Source organism: Colias eurytheme, chromosome 13 (genome assembly GCF_061535395.1).
Source record: "Colias eurytheme isolate Ceu_HAF_F1 chromosome 13, ilColEury1 Martin Lab GWU primary, whole genome shotgun sequence".
In the NCBI taxonomy this organism is placed as follows: Eukaryota; Metazoa; Arthropoda; class Insecta; order Lepidoptera; family Pieridae; genus Colias; species Colias eurytheme.
Genome location: NC_142992.1, coordinates 5,094,972 through 5,117,360, shown reverse-complemented (window position 1 = coordinate 5,117,360; position 22,389 = coordinate 5,094,972). Strand labels below are relative to the sequence as shown.

The following is a 22,389-nucleotide window of genomic DNA, read 5'->3' as shown; positions in this document are numbered from 1 at the left end:
ATTTCATAAATACTCTCATCCTTAGATTATTTTCAAACCATTATTAAGCATTATTATGAAGAAAAGTTTCATAATCTGGTCATGTTTACTATATCATTCTAGATTATTTAAATAGCAGTGTGATTTTATTTCAGTGACCATCTGAAAACAAACAAATTTTAAACTTTTTGTTTGTCATTAAATTATTATGAGGAAGAGTCCTTAGAAACGTGCGAAAATTTTAGAACGAATGCGGTTTGATTGGAATGACGTTGACGTTTCATGTCATTTTCAAATGTCAAGATGACGTAGACATGAATACAAAATTGTTTCTATGAAATCATCAAATTCAAAGGATTATTTTGCCCTGGAAATCGGTTTTACTCGTCTTAACTTTATTTTTCAAAAAATATATTAAGTATTCGCCGGCATCAATAAATTTACTACCAAATTGGGTTTAAACTAAAAATGGAACTTCAAGATACGTATTACAACAAATCTGAATACGTTGAAACAGTATGTTATTTATTATTTTTCTTATATTATATCTTAAGAATTATTAAATACACTATTATTATCTTAAAATTATATAAAACTAAAGTTTTCGAGTAAATAATATGTTTCAGGCCTCAGGTAACAAAGTCAGTCGTCAGACCGTATTATGCGGTTCTCAAAATATAGTTCTACATGGAAAAGTTATTGTACAAAGTGATGCTATTATAAGAGGAGATCTAGCAAATGTAAAAACAGGCAGATTTTGCATAATAAGCAAAGGTTCAGTTCTAAGGCCACCATTTAAGAAGTTCAGTAAAGGGTATGTTAATAATCACAGTTTCATTCATAGAATTTATTAATACATGCTTCACATACTTGTTTTGTGCACTTTACATAAAACATTCCACAATGCTGGATGTAAATAAACAAGGCAAATAACTATATATGTATTATCATTCCAATGAAACCCCAAACTTATTACAAAAAAAATATTGCAATCAACGTCCATAAGGTTGGCCAGCTTACTATTATACAATTTACAACATTAACTTTAAATCCCGCTTTAACTTTGTTATATTATAGTTTTGATACTAGTAAGTACACAAATGATTATGTTTATGGTATCAGAACTGAACCTAAATCTATTACATACTAGCGGTCCGCCCCGGCTTCACCCGTGGTACATATTTATGTTTTCTCTACATAAGAACCATCCTGGTACTTCAAGGAATATAATAAAAAAAGAATTACCAAAATCGGTCCACCCGTTCTCGAGTTATGCGCTTACCAACACATTTTGCGATTCATTTTTATATTATAGATAATAAAATCCTAGGAAAGTCAAAACTGTACATTGAATATTTATTTAAAAGAATTCTAAACTTGGGGTTTGATCTACAATAGATACCGAAGTCAAAAGTATTTATGTCCAGGCTAATCTCAAAAAAGACTGCATGAATTTACTTCAAATTTTGTAACAGAAATAGTTTGAGACCTGAGGAAGGACATAGTATAGGTTTTATCACAGAAAACCCACAGACACGGGAACTATTCCGGCATTTCTTTGATTTTTGACCACACAGGCAAAGCAGCTGGCCAAAAGCTAGTAGAAAATAAATTAATCATTCTTTGTCTTAAATATATTCAATAGATTGAGTAATATTTTTTTTTGTCTTTCCAGTGTAGCCTTTTTCCCTCTACAAATGGGTGATCATGTATTTGTTGGTGAGAATACTGTTGTGAATGCAGCTGTTGTTGGTTCATATGTATATATTGGAAAAAATGTAGTTATTGTAAGTAAAAACACAAAACTCAAACATTTATTTATGTAACTAGAATTTAACAATGAAGAAGTGCTTTTGAATAATCACAATACAGAAAAAATAATAATTTATACAGACCAATAGCTTAAAATAGATATAGTTTATCTGTTTAGAAATAACCTCCCCCTTTTTTTTGAAGTCGGTTAAAAAAGACAATAATAAATAGGTTAAAGTATGTTCTACATCTCAAGTTGTAGATACATAAATATACAATACACATGTACAATGAAAACTCACATATATTATGAAAAAAACTACACAACCTCAATATCAACATAATTTGCGATATGTCGATTATAACCAGAATTTCCAATTTACCAGAACTGAGAAATTCCCATTGTTGAATAATATCAACAACTATTCCCTGCACTGACTCCTTTAGGTGCGATTTTGATTCACTTGAAACAGACAGATTTACAGTGGAACTTTGACATATTATATGATTGTCCAAATTAATTGGGATAGATTGTAATGTCAATCATATTATTGTTTAATCCATACTAATATTATAAATGCGAAAGTAACTCTGTCTGTCTGTCTGTTACTCAATCACGCCTTAACTATTGAACCAATTTGCATGAAATTTGGTATACAGATATTTTGATACCCGAAAAAGGGCATAGGCTAGTTTTTACCCCGGGACATAGTTACGATAGGTTTTATCCCGGAAATCCCACAGGAACGGGAACTACGCGGGTTTTTCTTTGATTGCGCGGGCGAAGCCTCGGGCGGAAAGCTAGTTTAAAATAAAACTAAGTAATTAGAAAAGCAGTACAAAATTAACAATATTTCATAATTTCAGGGGCGAAGATGTGTACTCAAAGATTGCTGTATGATTGAAGATAACTCAGTGTTGCCAGCTGAAACAGTGGTCCCTTCTTTTGCGAGATATTCTGGCAGTCCAGCAAGATTAATAACTACATTGCCAGAAGCTACTCCCGATTTAATGACTGAGTTCACAAAAAGCTATTATCAGCACTTTTTACCTACAACCGCAGTGAACTAAACCACTAGATATATTTTATTTATACAAGTATTTATGTAAGTAAGATTTTGCTCAGGCGATCTTCACACTGCTCCGCACCACGCTGCATGTTGCGTGACTGCGTGTTTAACGTTACTTGTAAGTATCTCCGTTTGTATAGAAAACACGCACAGTCCAATACACTGAAAATGCAACCACGCGCGTTCATGCGGATCACGCGCATACACGCGGAGAAACATGCATCCCCGCGCGTAGGTGCGGGGCGAGACGCAAGGTATGGCACACCGAACCCGCAGTGCCGCGCGTCGTGATGCTCAGTATTGCACGACCACCACAGAGAACGGCGAATGAATGAGAGCCGCCGTGCGTGAAACTACAAATGCACCTACGCGCGTGAGTGCGCAAGAACCGCACGATGATGAAGATCTGCACTCCCGCAGGAACGCGCGTAGGTGCGTCGATCGCAATATGCAATATGCAGCATGATGCGGGGCAGTGTGAAGATCGCCTAAGATATTTAATTTGCTTTATAATGCATTAAAGTTATCAATAAATTTATTAACCATGATATTGTTTTCATTTTAAATCCACAGTAAGAATTTTTTGAAAACTACAGCCCTGTGTATTAATGTAAAAACCTTCTTTATATTTTTCTTCTATTATTCTATATATAATGAAGCTGCTCATTATGTAGTTTAAGTAACTCGTATTAATGTTTGTTAAAGTCACTGTTCTATGGATTTATCTTCACCAGCAGTCAGTGCTCAGTTAGTAAATTATTCATTAACCCCAATTCATTATTTTTGGCACTCAAAACATGCTAAAAACCATTAAAACTATAATTTACAGTAAAAAAATAAAAAAAAAAAAAAAAAAATAGTTTATTTCCTTTCTAAATTTTACACAATTTGGAGTAGTAGGGCCCTCCTAGTAAGTTTAAGATAAAACCTGTGTCAGGAGAAGTGTCAGTCACTCTCGTTTAAATTGTAAACCCTTTATTTAGTGATTCTATTTGCTAGTTTGTTTTTATAGACAATATTATCCTATCCTATTCTACAAATATTATAAATGCGAAAGTTTGTGAGGATGTGTTTGTTACGCAAATACTACTGAATTACAACGAAATTTAGCACACATTTACATAATACTTTCACATCAGACCGCCTCCTTGGTACAGTGGTTGACGCGTGAGCGTAGAACCGAGGTGTCCTGGGTTCGATTCCCGGTGGAGACGAAGAAAAAAAAATGTCTCGGTCTGGCAGGACATAGAAGGCTAATCACCTACTGGTCCCTAAAAAAAAATCGATCAGTGAAACAGATGTCTATTGCATCTGCCCCTTACCCCACTAGGGGACATGGGACTTCACTTACTTTCACACACCTTTCACATCAAGGCACAGAATACATAATAGTAGCTAAACGCTACAGAACGGACACTCTCCGCCTCCCGCCAAAATTAAACTTACCTCACCCCCGCGCGATCAGACATAAAATGGGCCATATTTTTCTGCAAGGACGATACGCAACGAAGATTGACAACATTAATCAAATTGACTTAAAGTAATTTTATTATTTTGGATTTGTGATTATCGTTTTTCGTAGAAAATGGTTAGATATTGTGCTGTTTACGGATGTATTTCATCAGAAAAACGCGAATTTTTTTTTACGCTAGTCACAAATGTGCCAACCATAACGCGTTAACACACACATTTGCAGTCTCTACAGTGTGACTGTCAAAACGATCATTTTGTATGGAGTGTCCGGGGTGTGATCAAGGGAGAACAATATCCTCTACAGGAAAAGGAATGTAATTCTTGTTGTTATCTGTGTCCTGAGCAGACACCAGACAGATATGTAATGTCATTGTCAAGACAATTATTGACGAATGCAATGGAATTGGAGTAGCGGCTTTACTTATTAAAATTGTTATTAGTTTTCGTAATTATGCCCAAAATAAAGAAATAAACAGGACAATTTCATCTACAGAGTGATATTTTTGTATCTTGAAACAAGTATAAAGACTTTTGTCTTATTAAATACCCACAGTTTTTAATCATGGCTTACCATTACTCTGATATGGGTATGACACCAGATTTAATGAATGGTGAGAGTTGTTTGTTCGTTGTTTATGATAATTATTAATTTATGTCGTTTATTTACATTTGATGTACAGCATTAATATCAATTTAGATTCATGAAAAAGTATTTCGATAACAGGTGTTCAATGCTGTAGTACCAACCATAATATATTGTTTGTATTATTATTTTGATCTTAAAAATTATTGCGAACACTATAATATTTAAATCGAATTCTTTATAATTGTGCTTACACCGTGCGTGTATTTTAATTAAATTTATCTTTAGCAGAACAATACATTCCGGAGTATGCTAGATCATACGTGATCCAAAACCCCGATGCTGATTATGAGGTCCGTAGTTCAGTGCTAGTCGACGGCGGAGATAGATTTGGTGTTTCAGCTGTGACATTTGATAAATTTGAAGAATTGATATGGATGGGCAATGCTGGTGTAAGTGAATACAAAATTTATGCCTGATTTAGTATTCTTAAAGTCTAGATATAAGTAATATTCAATAGTCGAAAACTGCTTAGTTAAATAAATAATTGCTAGTATATAATATAACCAAGTAAGTAACGAAAATAAAAAATAACTTATTACCTATTACATTTATCAATTCAGTTTTTTGTTAACTTTACTTCATGGCTTAGTTAAAATATGCTTATTTTAGGAACTGTATCCCTTATGTTGATTATGAGGTCTTTGTATTTATGCTAACTTAAAAACTAATACATAGTGAAACAATTCACCTTTGATTGTACTTTTAGGGCCATGTAACATCATATCATGGACCACAGATGACAAAGTATACCTCATTTCAAGTTCACATGACGGAAGAAATAAGGGACATTATAACCCTTGAGCAGGGTCTATTTATATTGTCTAAAACACAGCTGCGGCATCAGATTCGCAGGGGACTGCCTAAACATACTCACACGTAAATTATTTCATTTCTAGTCACTTAATATTATAGTTAAAATAGATGTCAATATTATGGACAAAGAGCAAGGCTTATTCTACACTTCTTTAAATATTTTAATTTTGTTAAATACATTTTATAACTTCAATACATAATATTGAAAAAGAGGAGATTATATTTTCTTTCAAAACTAACCTTTTTAAAACAACAGAAGAATTTGAAGTTTATTTTTGATAGTTTTCCTGCAATTTAATTCAAAATATGTTCTGTAATTTGTAAGTGATCAAGTAACTTGCTAGCTTTAAAAATTACAAGCCTTCCAGTGGTTATTTTTTTAACTTGCAGTTCAGAAAACATGACCGAAATGCAGTGTCTCTTCCAACCAAGCCCTACAAAATTGCTGATGGGTGGTCACCAAGACAAACTCATTGATTTTGATGTCACCAAGATGACTGAATCCGTTATTGTAAGTATATTAAATGTACAATTATTGTCAACTAGTAGTTTATTATTGCAAATAGCTTCACGTGTAGTATATTGTTCAATTGTATTGATTATACCTTCAACAGGAATTTATTTCAACATTTTAATAACTAAGACTTGAATTCAAGAGATATTTGAGATATATGGCAAAGCAATAAACACAAACATTAATATATGAATTTGCTAAAAATTAAGCAGTTTTACAGCATGGACACAATGAATATATTCAATGATTTTTCATTTCTGTAAAGAGTTAATAGTCCAAACCGTCCATTCAAGCATAAAAACAAACAATCAAAATCAACATTCAACAAGTAATAAATCTTATAAATTTTTAAAGTACAATAGAAAATTCCATCAAGAAAGGAACTATGAACATATTTATAAAGCACTAGCTGCGCTTCGCGGTTTCACCCGCGTGGTTCCGATCCTGTTGATCTTAGGCCTTAGCATAATGATAATTATATAGCCTATAGCCTTCCTCGATAAATGTACTATCTAACACCGATAGAATTTTTCAAATTTGACCTATTGGATATGGATATTGGATTTTTGGAGTAGTTCCTGAGATTAGCGCGTTCAAACAAACAAACAAACAATCTCTTCAGCTTTATAATATTATATAGTATAGATTTGAATGCTACATAACTAAAAATATAGAACTAATAAATATTGTTTTCTCAGCCAATTCCAGAGGACGGTTGTGCCGTTCTCCGTAGTGGGGGTGGATCACTAGTAGCTTGCGGTAGTGCAAATGGAACGGTATCGTTACGAGATCTCAGAACTCCCGTGAAAGCGCAACACACTTTCAAGGCGCATACCGCGTGCCTGTCCGATTTGGATATGCAAGGCGATCTGCTTATTACATCTGGGTTCGCTCAATCGTAAGTGTTTTTAGTTTTATAGTACATACTATTTAAATAAGTAAGTAAGTAAGTGAAGTCGCATGTCCCCTAGTGGGGTAAGGGGTAGATGCATTATTGACTATACATCTGTTTCACTGATCGATTTTCTTTAGGGACAAGTAGGTGATCAGCCTTCTGTGTCGTACCAGACCGAGACATTTTTTTTTCTTCGTTTCCACCAGGAATCGAACCCAGGACCCCTCGGTGCTACGCTCACGCGTCAACCACTGTACCAAGTACGCGGTCACTATTTAAATAGATATATATGATGAAAATATTGAAAAAGTGTATAGTGGATTTAAATGAAGTAATTATCGTCAAATTGTTGGTTGTTTTTTAATTATGCTAACAACAATACTTGTTGATTTAATAAAAATTAATGAACTGTGACAAATATTGTAGGTATTTGATTGTTACTGTACCGAAAATACTACTGAACCAATTACAATGAAATTTTGTACGTAGGTAGCAGAAGACTCAGAATAAGACATAGGCTACTGTTTATCCCTGAAATCCCACAGGAATGGGAACTATGTGGGTTTTTCTTTGAAAACGCGGGTGGAAATCTAGTTATTGATATATATTTTCATACGTCCAGTGCTACAATGGCAGTACCAGAACAGTACGTAGTTGTATGGGACGTGCGTCACCTCAAAGGCACGGGTGCTTGGACGATCCCCGTTGCCTCACCACCGTTCCTCTTGCACTTCCTACCGGCTGTATCGGGCAGGGCTCTGGCCATGTCTAGCGAGGGACACGTGGCACTGTTGCATGTGAACGATAGGAGCGAGTCGGAGAAGTCCGTGTTCCAGGTAATAAATATATTGATATAAATAAATAAATAATAAAAAAAAATGTTGTGTGGTTTTATGAAACCACGGTAAAAGTGAAGTGTTCGAACGGTTCCGAACACTGCTTTATACCTACTCGGCAGCCGACCGTCACGCGACATGCGCTACACAGACCAAAAACTTTGAGACGATGTAATAAAAGTTTCACTTTAATAAATAAATATTATAGGACATTATTACACAAATCGACCTAGTCCCACAGTAAGCTCAATTAAGGCTTGTGTTGTGGGTACTAGGCGACGATAAATATAATATTTAATAAATACATACATAGATAATAACACCCAGACCCAAGAACAAAAGAGTTCATCACACAAATATTTGCCCTGACCGGGAATCGAACCCGGGACTGTCGGCTCATTAGGCATTAATATATCCAGTCATTTTTCACACAGGGCACAATCTAATCCCATATTAAGCTTGTTATGGAAACCAAATGGCAGATAAGTATACATATATATTTTAAATATGTACTTATACAGATAATTGACACCCGGACATAGAGCAAACATTGATGTTTATCACATAAATATTTGCCCTAGGTGGGAATTGATCCCAGGACCTAAGCCAACCTGTAAACAGTAACCAATTTTTATGTGTGTGGGATAGTGGATTGAATACAATGAGAAGAAAGAATTTTATTAAGTAAATGAGTATCACATGAGTACTTTTTTAAACACTACATATAAACACTAATATCAAGTGCGTAATAATTTCAAAAATTAACCCTTTGGGAGCATTGTTATAGAAAATTAAATATTCTCAAATTGTAAATTGAACTATCATATTAAGGGCCGATTTTTCAATGCTTGGATAAAACGTATCCGTCCAATAAAGTATTACACGATAATATTAAAATGTCACATAAACTGTAAAATACGGGCAATTAGAATATGTTTTTAAAATGGTAGTTTTATACATTATTCGACGAATAAGTTTTATCCAAGCATTGAAAAATCGGCCCTAATAATACATGAAATTATACCCTATAGGTTGACACACAAGGTTCATTCTGCAGTGTGATGGATGTGTCTGGGACGAGCCAAGCTTTTGTATTTGGGGATCAAGCTGGCCATCTACATTTGTTTTCATCCAAACATAATAATGAGCCAGTTTTTAATAACTTCTCTCGGTTAGTTATAATTTGGATTTATTTTTGAGCAAAAGTGACAATTTATGTGATAAAAATATAGTAATACTTTTTTATGAATAATTGTGATGGGCTTAGCTAATTAATTTATCAATATTAAATTAAACATATAAGAATGATTTTTATATATTTTAGAATTTTGAATAGCTTTCTTAAAATATAATTAACTTACAATTTATACTTATTCTAACAATCATATTATAAATAATAAATTCATTGTAAACTACATACTAATATTCTTCTGCAGTATTAATAACTTCAATTCTAACCTATAAAAATGTAACAAATCCCTAATACATACAATATTCTAAAACTCCAATTACAGAGAAACAGAATTTGCAACACCGGTGCGGTTGCCATACGCGAGTATAAACGACCCGTCGTTCAGATTCTCGTCAGTACCGCTGCCTCCGCTCACAACTGGCACTAAATGGTTCCATGAACTGCCTGAAGAGTTCTTCAAGAAAGTGTTCAGGTAATAAACTAAATAAAAAATTGGTTGTCTGTAAAGTCGGTTTACTGACGATAGTTGAACGTGACAACGTCCGATTGTGCTTCTTTGTCGCTCGTTCCGCGCTCTCGCTTGCACTTCAAGCCTTACATGGAACGCCTCAGAGCGAGGTAACGCCGCATGAGTCATGTTTTTTCGTGCGTGCAGCCGGCTCTATCGAATTATAAGACGTTGTCACGTCAAAATTTACTTTTAGAACATCACCAGGTTATATAAAGAGTAAAAACCTGATAAATTACACAATAAAATGGGTGAATAGTGATTGCATAATGTATGGCAGGTTGATAACAGAGATTACTTAATTTTTTTTAATTATAATTTAATATTATTTTCACCTGCAAGAATTTATGTCAGATTTTGTTCTGTATTCAACTTGATTTTAAATAATATGTATTATTGTTCTAATGTCACACAATCCATGAAGTAATAAAATATTTGACTTATAAATATATTAAACATTAATTATGAGCTATTTTACGTATCATTTATTTTTTGGTCTTGTTGTTCATATAGAGATGAAAACAAAAATCTGAAGTTGTGTACAATTTCAGAAAGCCAAAGCCCATAGATCCGGAAGTATTGAAGACAATGAAAATGAAAGGGCCCATTGGGTATGCACCTAACCCGGGAACAAGACGGCGCAATGAGGTACTAATAAAAAGTATAATTATTTTCATTAACTTTGATATTTTAGAACATAAATTGTCATGAACATGAATATGTATATATTTAACAATAGCATTATATATAAAAAACTGTGTTCAATTTAACATCTTACAAGATCTATTTAACAGACCTCAACCAATTATATTGTGATTGAAAAATCCATACTAATATTATAAATGCGAAAGTAACTCTGTCTGTCTGTCTGTTACTCAATCACGCCTTAACTACTGAACCAATTTGCATGAAATTTGGTATAGAGATATTTTGATACCCGAGAAAGGACATAGGCTACTTTTTACCCCGGGACATAGGATAGGTTTTATCCCGGAAATCCAAACATACTTCATCAATATTGAATATAGAACATGATAATTTTGTACATAAATCAAGTATGTATATAGGGTCTGTGCATCAAACTTTTATTCCTAGTAAAGTTAATACAATAGGAACGTAAATGTCCTTTCAATCATGTTTTGTTTATTATTTTACAGTATCCATACATAGATGACAATATGGAAGACTTGCATAGATGCAGACTTCATGACACCTCAGCAAACGCTAAACCAATTCCGAAGGAATATCAGAAGGTATCTTTAGTAGCAGATGTACATATATTTATAGAATTATCTTAATATATATAAATCTCGTGTCACAATGTTTGTCCTCAATGGACTCCTAAACCACTTAACCGATTATAATAAAATTCGCACACCATGTGCAGTTCGATCCAACTTGAGAGATAGGATAGTTTAAACATGTAGGTACCACGGGCGAAGCCGGGGCGGACCGCTAGTATATTTATAGATTTAAAAACAAGCATAAACAGGCTATCTATAAGAAAAAATATATTATGTGTCCGGTTGGCAATTTAATAACTGTTTTTTAAACATTGGCAATTTATGTATACGTTTTTTTTTATTCCAGTTGGAAATCATATACAACAAGAATGAACCAAATGAAGAATTGGAGAACTGCAATAGAACTGGCCTGCCGGGCATTGAAGCCACACTACCCAACTCATACTGCAATCCTATGATACAGGTAACAATTTTGAATGTACTAATATATCACTATCCTACTTAATTTATAAATGAATCGATTTTTATGTAATTTGGCACATACATAAAGGGTAACGTAGATTAACATTAAGGATAGTTTTTATCCCGACAATCCCACGGGAACGGGAACTTTGCGGGTTTTTTCAATGACTTCGCGGGCGAAGCTACGGACGAAAAGCTAGTTCTATATGAATCTCTGAATGAATGAATGAAAAATTCTTTATTGCACACTAAGTACAGTATTACTAAATAAGAGCGATACAAGTAAAAACATGTACAGAGGGCAGTCTTATAGCTGTAAGTGATTTCTACTAGACACCCCAAAAAGTATTACATTTATTGTGATGGTTCACTACAGTCTATATTATATTAGCAAGATTCCATTCCACTAATACCTACACTATTCCGTAGTAAGTAATAACATGATTTACTTTTATTTTGTTGGGTTTTTGAAGTGAAACTTCTTTATCGGGGTTGGAAAAAAATTTAGTGTAACATTTTTCCGTTACGCGCCATCTTGTTTTTATCCCTACCACGCGTGATTGACGTATTTCTGTAAAGTTGCATATAGTAAATTATTTTTTTAAAAATAAGGTCATAAAGAAGTTTCACTTCTTACGCGTGTACACTAGTACACGCACACATTTTTTTTATTTTTATTTTCAACTGATCAATTAACTCTTCTACTAAAAATATAATAATCTTCCAGATCCTGTACAACATGCCACCATTGAAGTCGACGCTGATAGCTCATACTTGCGCCAAGGAGTTTTGTCTCACTTGTGAATTAGGTCTGTTGTTTAGTTCATTATTTTTTATTCTCGTAGCTTTATATAAGAGATTCAAGCCCTTATTGAAAGAATAGGCACTTGGAATCTATCAATTTAATTATTATAATCACCACTTTGCTGCTACATTCTTTAGTCTATAGTATGAAATAGTTTATATTTATTACTTTTTTCATTTAAAAATGACACGGTTTCGTGTTTGTACATAATTTTTCTCGCTACCTTTTTTATTTATTGAAATTTTTTTTCAAATCGCTATTATGGTACACCCTTCTATGATTTTTTTCTCCTAGTTGAAGATTTCGGTTTTTTTATTTCATTATTTCATTTTTTTTTTATTACGATCCATTTCACTTAATCCCACATTCGATCAACTTATCTAGAAATTGTCATTGTATTACGACAGTATTTTTGTGTCCAAAGATTTAGTTAACTTTACGGATAAGCGTATAATATTGTAATGTTATAAAGTAGCTATAAATTACTAGTGATGTTTATTCCCCCTAGAAGTGTTAGATTTAATGATTTGATTAGAATTAATAATACTCATACCTACAGTATTTCGTTATAAAATAATCAGCTATTATACTCAGTAAAAGTTGTCAATACGACGAAATAATACAGTAAAAAGACAAAAAAAAAATTAAAAATCAAAATAGAAAAAAAAAGCTTGTTATGAATTATCTATTACGTATTCCAGGCAAAAGCCGATTTATGTAATCAGTGTTAGCATAGACAAAACATGTAACCGAATTAAGTTTTCAAATATATCATGAACATTATAAGTGTTTTATTTATAAACATTTGGAAAATTATGAAAAAAAAGTTGTTTGCATCCCTCATTTTTTTACGTAATAATTACGGATCAGTTAATTTTTATTCTAGAAACGATCTTCCAAACGATATCAAAATACAAAAGTTTTGGCTTCCAAATTCAAAATTCTAATACCCCAAAGTCGAAGATGGCTCATTTCATCTCAATACAAGTGATATCTTATTTTAATAAAGCAAAAAGATTTCCGTTATGGCAAAGCGATTGCATTGCAATTTCTTTTTGTATGCTTAAAATGCTTCTGCGACCACATTTTCTAAAAAATGCATTTGGGCTTATAGTGCTCGAAATTTTCTATAAATTTATATACCGTCATTATATGTAAATACTAAAGTACCGCAGAAAATTTCCATTGCAAATGATGCTACATATAATGTCCACTCAATAAAACAAGGATTATATTCTTCTTCTATGCAGTCTCATCTCAAATCTTATCCATAACTCAAATTATGTCCAAATTCTACGATCATGTAGACCTATCCCTAAAGAAACAAAACATATGTACTGCCCCCCTAGACAAGTGGCTTTCTATGAGCGTAAAGTTTAATAGAATAGATTATGAATGTATGAGATTGACGTTTGATTACGACGACGACGACGATTGATTACGTCAATATAATACATTCATAATATATTCTATTAGACTTTACGCTAATAGATAGCCACTTGTCTAGCCCCACTGGTCTAGTGTCGTTATTGATTCTTTCCAGGTTTCCTATTCCGAATGTTAGACACATCTGGAGGAGCTCCGTGCCAAGCGAATAACTTCTTACGTGCATTTCGCACTGTGCCCGAAGCTGCTGCCTTGGGACTTATACTTCCCGATCGAGGGACTGATAGGAAAGTTGATCTTGTTGCCTTGATACAGGTAATGAAGGGTGAAGGCATGGGTTTCGACTTGATTTTGACAGCAAAATAGTCCTGGTTTTCTACGTGGTAGGAAGTTTATAGGGTTCATAATGACAGGAGGAATTTAAAAGCAAGTGGAGGGGCACGTTGAGGTCGTTATAGAGATTCTGATACAGATAGAAATCTTAGAAGTGAACCTAGCTAAGACACATATACACGTATAGTGTCAGAAATTATATACTTCAATAACTCAATTAGTGGTATATTAAATTCCTACCGAGAATGAATGGTACAAGTAAGGTACCTTCTCGAATTAAGGGGTGAATCAAACAGTGTTTTTAATTAGCTTTTATTGTGAATATTGTCGACCAGATTTAGCATCGTAACTTAATGTGGTGAACATTATTCACCATAAACAATCTTTATTAGCATAAAGCTTGCACCACAGAAAGAGGAAACACACAGGGGAAATAACAATAAAGTATTATGGTCAAATGCCTCATGTTCCATAGGACTGATGGTTTTTTTATCAATTCATCATTTTGTTTTCGACTAGAGTTAGTGCTTGTGGTCATAATTAGTGGCTTGGATGCTTCTGCGTCTCGCTTGTTTAATATCAATAGATACAATACCATATCGTCAACTCAGACATAAACATTCTGGGTATTATAGTGGTTTCATGTGAGAAAGTCTGAACCACAAAAATTACAGTGTAAGTCATCCAAAATGTTAGTATATTGGCTTCATCAGCATTTAGACAATTCTGTTCTGTTCTTGAACAGCTAAACCGATTTTTCAATATTGTTTTACAATAGGTAACAAACCCAAAATTAACGGCACTAAAACGTCGAGCCGCTCGAGCTTAATATTCTTTAGATGTCACTGAAGAATGTCACGATGGGCCTATATCTATGTAAAATTTTCAAATACCTTGTGAATTGCTGTCCATTTACAGAGTTGGAACAGATTTATTCTTCATCAAATACATTACGAGCTTCTGGAAACGCGTAAAAAAGAAAAGGAGCTAGCTATATTGGCTCAGAACGCTAGTCCGCCGAAACCGGCGAGATTAAAGAATAACTTGAAGAAGCAAATGAATGGACAATTTGAAGAGTATCAGTACACGGAATTGGAATTCCTTGGTCCTTCTGAATATGAGCACGAATATAAGAACGGATTGGACGAGAAGTGGAAAGAAAATGGGATTGATGAAGGTATATATTTCTTGTTTATAACTGACTTAAAAAAAAGGAACTGGTTATATATTTAAGTGTAAGTTCGCCGATCCCTTCGCCACGTTGTTATTGGCCCCTATTTATTTTTTCATTAGATAAAGTCTCACGTAGAATGTTCGTAAATACATGTCAAATTATAATTATTTGTACCTTAATTTCGGAGATACACCAAAAAAGTTCTTAAAAAGATGTCCTCGAAGTATATTTACAATATGTTTTATTATTTTATAGGAAGCGTCGTCGAGAACCTCCAATGTTCAATGGACAAAGAACTGTCGAATCACACAAACTCCGAGAGAGAAGAGTCTGAAATTTCGAAACTGTTTGCGATCGCGCGGCAACAGTTGAACAGGTGTCTAAAGTGTAATAAGGAGGTGAGTTGCTGTTATGTTTTGTATAATATACTTTTTTAATAAGCAATGGTATATTTTGGCTATGACAGCCATTTTGTCTGCTTCTGTTATCCATATTTTATTATTATAGTAGAGCCATTTTAATAGGCAACATTTGACAGTTCAACAAAATTCAACAACGTAACCTAGTAACCACGACATAGAATAACATGATAGTTCGTTTTGTTAGAACTGCACATTTGTTTAACTTTTTTCAATTACGATTACATATTTATAATAATAATGACCGATACAAGTAATTTTAGGATTTGATTTTACCGATAAACCATTCTAAACATAATAAACAATTTCTGATTGAAAGAACTGACGTCGCTACAATTTTGTGTCAATAAACCTTTTTTCTTTTTAAATACCAGAGACGTTACTCTAAAAATCGAAATCTGACATCTAGAATCGAATGCATTGATTACTTGGGAATAAAAATTATCATAAATTATTGACATGTGTTTCAAGTTCGATTGACAAATGTTTCAAGTCCGTATCGATTAATTCACTTTAATCGATGTTTTTAAGCAGGTTACCACCCTATGAAGATAAAATTGATAGACGTAAAATGTTGCCTATTAAATTGGCTCTACTATAAGTTACTTAATGCCAAGTCACTTCACTAATTTGTTAAACAATTAAGAATTTTCACAAATGATTAAACTTTATCATTCAAATAAGTGTTTTTTTTATGAAATTTATTGAATTGAATATGCATCAAATACCGGGGTAATAAATCAAGCTAGCTAAGATACATTTATATAAAACGTTGAGACCAAAGCACAGTCATCCACGTACATATCAATAAATTTTGCTAAGGGCCGATTTTTCAATGCTTGGATAAAACTTATCCGTCCAATAAAGTATTACACGATAATATTAAAATGTCACGTAAACTGTCAAATACGGGCAATTAGAATACGTTTTTAAAATGGTAGTTTTATACATTATTCGACGAATAAGTTTTATCCAAGCATTGAAAAATCGCCCCTAAATCTACCGCCACAGGAAGAACGCGAGTCCGTAGTACTAGCGTGCGCGCTTCAGTACGTGTCGAGCCGTGACGGCGAGCGGACGTGCGGGTTCCTGGAGCTCGTGCGTGCGTCGCTCTGTGCGAGACGATCCACGCCCGCGTGGTGTGAACGGTGTTCGAGATTTACGCCCACTACGCAGAGAGGAAGGCTTATGAGGTTAGTTATTGAAAAGTTGCTACAGGCATGCTCATTCATAGACTGCATCACTACTTACCATCAGGTAGGATTCAGTCAAATGCCTGGCTATCTTTAATAAAAAAAATAAAAAAGTTAAATTGGGGGTTGCATTTTTGAGTCGACGCAATTTTATTTTTTTGATGTGTAGGGGGTAGCCATCTTGAAAAGAGCGGTTGATATGGTTAGGCCTAAAAAATGTAACATTTCAATGGACTAGTTGTGATCGTTATAATCGGCACAGCTACCGTCGTTATCACCATTTTATTGATAACTAGCGGTCCGCCCCGGCTTCGCCCGTGGTACATATTTACGTTTTCTCTACATAAGAACCATCCTCGTACTTCAAGGAATATAATAAAAAAAGAATTATCGAAATCGGTCCACCCGTTCTCGAGTTATGCGCTTACCAACACATTTTGCGATTCATTTTTATATATAAGAAGACTAGCGGTCCGCCCCGGCTTCGCCCGTGGTACATATTTACGTTTTCTCTACATAAGAACCATCCTCGTACTTCAAGGAATATAATAAAAAAAAGAATTATCGAAATCGGTTCAGCCGTTCTCAAGTTATGCGCTTACCAACACATTTTGGGATTCATTTTTATATTATAGAAAATAATCAACATCATCATCACTTTTCCGTGTCAATACAAGCGATATTTGTTCGACAATCCAGGTATTGGTTGAAGTGAATAGACGGACAGGCAAAATAAATAAATTAAGGATTGCGTTTTAGTATAATAAGTAATAACCATAACTGTTAATTGAAGATAATTTTTTCATGGATGGATTTCCATAGATTATAAATTTAGTGATAAAAAAATGTTGTGTGGTTTTATGAAACCACGGTAAAAGTGAAACTGTTCGAACGGTTCCGAACACTGCTTTGTGTAGCGCATGTCGCGTGACGGTCGGCTGCCGAGTAGGTATACCTACTCGGCAGCCGCGATACACGCGACATGCGCTACACAGACCAAAAAGTTTGAGACGATGTAATAAAAGTTTCACTTTAAAAAATTCTCATACCATTTTATTTACATTTAATATTTTGTATTTTGCAGATAGAAAAGTTTCAATGCATGCTACTATATCTCGATCCCTGTGCCTTATGACCTCTATATTATTTCATTTAGATTATATAAAATATTTCATATTAGGTTGCCGCCAATTTTAGCGATCAATTGCGGAGGAGTATCTGCTGAAGAAAAGGCTTATTGGACGAAGGGACCTTCAAAGGAAATGGTAAAATGTCTTTCATATTAAACAACCTTGCATCTTATTAAAAAATTTGTTGGTAAGTATTTTTGCTTCCTGGTACTTAACAATTGTATTAGTTACTAAATCAAGTACTTAATTTGATTTAAATTTTCGTATTTGTCTCTTTCTAAAGAAAAATTTGTTTGTTATTAAATGTTTGAATTATTTTCTTTATTCTTGACTAATTATTGTAGCTTCTCACTTCGTTGGGCGTTAAACAAAATTTTGTAAAATTAGTTTAAAAACTGAGTTTCATACAATCTTACCCCTTTTTCCATTATGGCCGAATTTAATAAATATTTCTGGTCCTTAGTAAATTAAATTTAATCATAGAAGATTGTGCTGTTCGTTAAAGTTCCAGTAACTGACTGGCACTTTCACGAACTCAATTTTCTTATATACATAATATGTATTAGTAATATTATTATAGGTAGTAGATCCAATGAAACGCAGTGGTAACGGAAAACCGTGTCGTTACGGGTTACACTGCGCTCGGCCCGGGTGCAGATTCAAACATCCAGAAAGGTAGTTTTAGGTTATGTATATCTTGTCTGATATTTTATTGTTAAGTTTTGTTGCGATTTCATGTTTACGACGCCATAGCGATATAGATATGAGAGATTTGAGGTAAAGTTTGGTAGGAAATGTAAGCAATTAAAAAAAAATGTTTAAAAATTATTTATCTGGAAAATATGTTTGAGAAAATACTGAATATTATCTTAGTATTTTGTAATTTTTTTTACTTTTTCTTACGACATGTCTAGTTCACACAGTTGACTTGAATAATATTAAGTCATGAATTTTAAAAGATTTAAAAATCAAACCTGAATAATAGTTACTGTACGGGCTAGCCGTACATCCTGACTCAGCGCTTTACACGATCCTATTTCATACAGTTACAAGACCTTACATTATTTTATAGCTTCCTATATAATATTCTTAAAAAAGTTTTTGACTTTTTCTCATTACAGAACTTTTGTTAAGGATATATTCATATCTTTGCTCAATATATATTTCAGGCCGTCTAGTTCAACGCAGGTTAATTCAAAGAGCGAGACGCAAGACATCAACTGTATCATTCCGTTGCATTTGCACATACGGCTGCAATCTGATGGCGATATTGTTATTAATGACAAGGTACTTTGTTCTTTTTATTACACGCTTTATATTAGCTTCACCTGTATGTTTGTAACCGACTTCTTTGGGTGCGATTTTGACCCACTTTAAACGGCCAGATTTCGTTCAAACTTTGTAGATTTATTGAGGACCGATGACAATACACTAATTTGATAAAATTTTCTATTTTTTAGTTCGGTTGTCTATAAAAAGCGTGTTTTTTTAGTTTTTTTAAACTATTATTATTTTTGTATTAAAATCTCCGTACTCTATAGTATTGCGTAGAAACTAAAATTGGATTATGGTCGTGACTAAAATGTGATGTTGATGAGAATGTTTATAATATAGGACAACATTGTAAAAATTTAAGCGGAGAGTGAATAGAAAACCTATTTAAATGAAATTAAAGATTTTTTACAAATCATTAAAGTTAATTCTATATTTTGAACATTGAAAAGTGTGTAGTGTCGTCGACTTTTTTCTTATAAAGTGTTATAGAATTTACTTGAAAAAGCAATAATTTTTTTACTAATTAAGCATTTATATTAATTTTCCAGCTCGAAACGCAAACAGACAAACAGGATAAACACAAAAAGAAACCCAATTGTACGCACTCGGACGCCGAATACACGTTAACCGCAGTGGTGCTTTGTATAGAGGATAATCCGAAGAATCTCGTCGCGTATGTCAGAATAGCAGATAAGGGAGACGCTAATTGGTTTTTGTACAATGATTTGAGGTTAGTTTATTAATAAAATATTTATTTATTTATTTTACCACTAGCTTCTGCCCGCGGCTTCGCCCGCGTGGTTTGATAAAAGGTAGCCTATGTTCTTTCGCAGGGTCTAAAGATTGTCTGTGCCAAATTTCATCAAAATCGGTTGAGAGGTTTAAGCGGGAAAGCGTAACAGACAGACAGAGTTACTTTCGCATTTATAATAAGTAGGGATTAATTGTATCACAACATTTAACATTACAATGTACAGTATATACTATATATAGTTGTATAGATGCGAGGTAAAGTACAAAACGTAAAATACTTATTTTTGGCCTTAAAATTATGATTTTGGTAATTTTACAATGAATAATGTTTCTGTATACGATTCACGAAATTAGATAAAGTTAAATAATAAACGTAGCAGTGACGAAAAAATATTTTACACTATATAATAAATCCAGTAATATTATAAATGCAATGTTTGTGAGGATGGATGTTTTATTATTTTGTACCTATTTCATAGGAAAACCACTGAACGGATTTTGATGATATTTGGCAGTGATGTATCTTTAATGTACTAGAATAACACATAAGCTATAAATAGGCATACTTGCTTTTCATACGGCTTTGTACCCTTGTTAAATCCGCGCGACACAGCCAGTATTATATATTTGTCATTAGTTTGGAATTTTACACAGAACGTTATTTTATTACTGATATTATTATCCATACACATCATCGACTTATCCTACTGATATTATTATAAATGCGAAAGTTTATGAGTATGGAGGGACCTATCTTGGTTATTCTTTCACGTAAAAACTACTGAACCGATAACAATGAAATTTGGTATGTAGGTAGCTGAAGACCCAAAGCAGGCTACTTTTATCCCGGAAATCCCACAGGAAAGGGAACTATGCGGGTTATTCTTGGAAAACGTGGGCGAAGCCGCGGGTGGAAATCTAGTAATCTAGATAATAATTACAAAATCAAATTCCAGCATAGTACAAGTAGCAGCGGAAGAAGTATCTCAATTCAGTCCGTGGTGGAAATCCCCATGTGTGTTGTTCTACACGAGCTCACGGGTGCTTCATGCGAAGGACATGAAAACTCTCTCCTAGCTGTTGTTTTACGGGCCGTTCGCTTTTTGGTACGTATTCCTACTAAATAAGTGACAAAAACACTTTAGTATCAAGGAAAACACTAATAAATGTGGTGGTCTATATAAGTGTTGTTCTACACGAGCTCACGGGTGCTTCACGCGAAGGACATGAAAACGCTCTCCTAGCTGTTGTTTTACGGGCCGTTCGCTTTTTGGTATGGTTGTTATATTTTGTTTTTAGTTTTATGACAATAGGTTTTATGTAGGGGATATATTATTATGTAATGTTTCAATGATCACGGGCGGCTAGGCGTTTCCACGGTAAGGCGAAAGACGCGGATTCGAATCCCGCATTGTGATCGAATTTTCTATTCTTTAAAAATTTCTCAGGTTTTTTATTTTGTTTTTATATCAATAGATTATGATCATTTCACGTTTATTAAGTATAATTTATTAATTAATATCCAATTGTGTATAAATTATCTGATTTTTAATATGAAAGTGTTTTAGAGGTAAAATATGTAAACATTTAAATTTGTTTTAACTATAAAAATGTTATTACAATATAACTATTTGTTCCAGCAACGGCCCAGGTGAAGAAGATGTCAAATATATCCGATAAATATTTGAAACGCTTCTCAGATGTCCAATAAGGTTATTCTTGATAGGTATTTATAATGCGAGAGCATTGATTTTAACATTAAGATAAAGCTCTTTTCCGTTGCATTTCGAACGAAATGCTGAAGCTTTCCGAGCTTTGTGTGGTGAAAGAATGATTCGAGTAATAGTTTTATATCGTTAATAACTACGAAAGTAGTGCAATAAGCGTATGCATAATAATGAAACAAATTTTACGAAATCTGCCTTTAAAGACCCCTTGTGTTCACATTTATTGAGTAATCGTATAATTTTAGGGCCAAGTTATTTCTATCTATCGATAAGCGTATTTTCTTTAAATACTTTAACGTGTGAGAATATTACTTCTTGGTGTAATGGAAAGCGTTTGTTAAAATCATGAATATTGAACTGCTTGGTCATGTGAAAGCATTATGACCAAGCAGTTCAATATTCAAAAGCCCGAAACAAAAGACTTGTATGTATAATCGTTAAAGAAATAGGCGTCAAATTCCATAGTGAAGATTCTGTAGAGACTCATATATCTGTCTCTTTCTATCGCCCGAAAATAGTATTTGCTAGAGCGAGATACGAGATTGTTTGTTAGCTCCGGCCCGTTGTTGCCGAGAACGAAAACTTGCAAACAATCCTTGCTATAAAGGAAATGCGAATGGTAGATCTAACTTGGCTCTCGATAGGGCCTATATAGAATTTTACCTTGTTATAAAGTTAGTGTTGTCACTAACTACATTTTTTTCTCGCTCTAATAACGTATAAAACATAATATATAATAAAGACATAAGACATTACTTCCATTAAAGTTTGATAATTGTAAACCTGACTATAGAAACTGGTCAAAGAAAA

The 22,389-nt window shown here is 33.6% G+C and overlaps 2 protein-coding genes across 2 annotated transcripts; both read left to right on the top strand.

Moving 5' to 3' along the window:
• Positions 1 to 320: 320 nt before the first annotated feature.
• DCTN5-p25 (Dynactin 5, p25 subunit) lies at positions 321 to 3,256 on the top strand. The gene is made up of 4 exons (XM_090108687.1): positions 321 to 495; positions 606 to 793; positions 1,655 to 1,766; positions 2,599 to 3,256. Exons 1-4 carry the CDS (start codon positions 448 to 450, stop codon positions 2,800 to 2,802), a joined length of 552 nt encoding a protein of 183 aa, XP_089964813.1. The 5' UTR covers positions 321 to 447; the 3' UTR covers positions 2,803 to 3,256.
• A 1,393-nt stretch (positions 3,257 to 4,649) lies between these two features.
• On the top strand, positions 4,650 to 21,907 carry PAN2 (PAN2-PAN3 deadenylation complex catalytic subunit PAN2). Its single transcript, XM_090108616.1, has 22 exons — positions 4,650 to 4,885; positions 5,149 to 5,309; positions 5,627 to 5,796; positions 6,124 to 6,244; positions 6,946 to 7,145; positions 7,765 to 7,978; positions 9,010 to 9,149; positions 9,493 to 9,642; positions 10,230 to 10,326; positions 10,836 to 10,931; positions 11,269 to 11,385; positions 12,112 to 12,193; positions 13,733 to 13,890; positions 14,827 to 15,085; positions 15,338 to 15,480; positions 16,513 to 16,694; positions 17,875 to 17,959; positions 18,405 to 18,499; positions 18,994 to 19,111; positions 19,648 to 19,829; positions 20,809 to 20,958; positions 21,493 to 21,907. The coding sequence occupies exons 1-21, from the start codon at positions 4,837 to 4,839 to the stop codon at positions 20,927 to 20,929; spliced, it is 2,940 nt and encodes a 979-aa protein (XP_089964742.1). The 5' UTR covers positions 4,650 to 4,836; the 3' UTR covers positions 20,930 to 20,958; positions 21,493 to 21,907.
• The last annotated feature ends 482 nt before the right edge of the window (positions 21,908 to 22,389 follow it).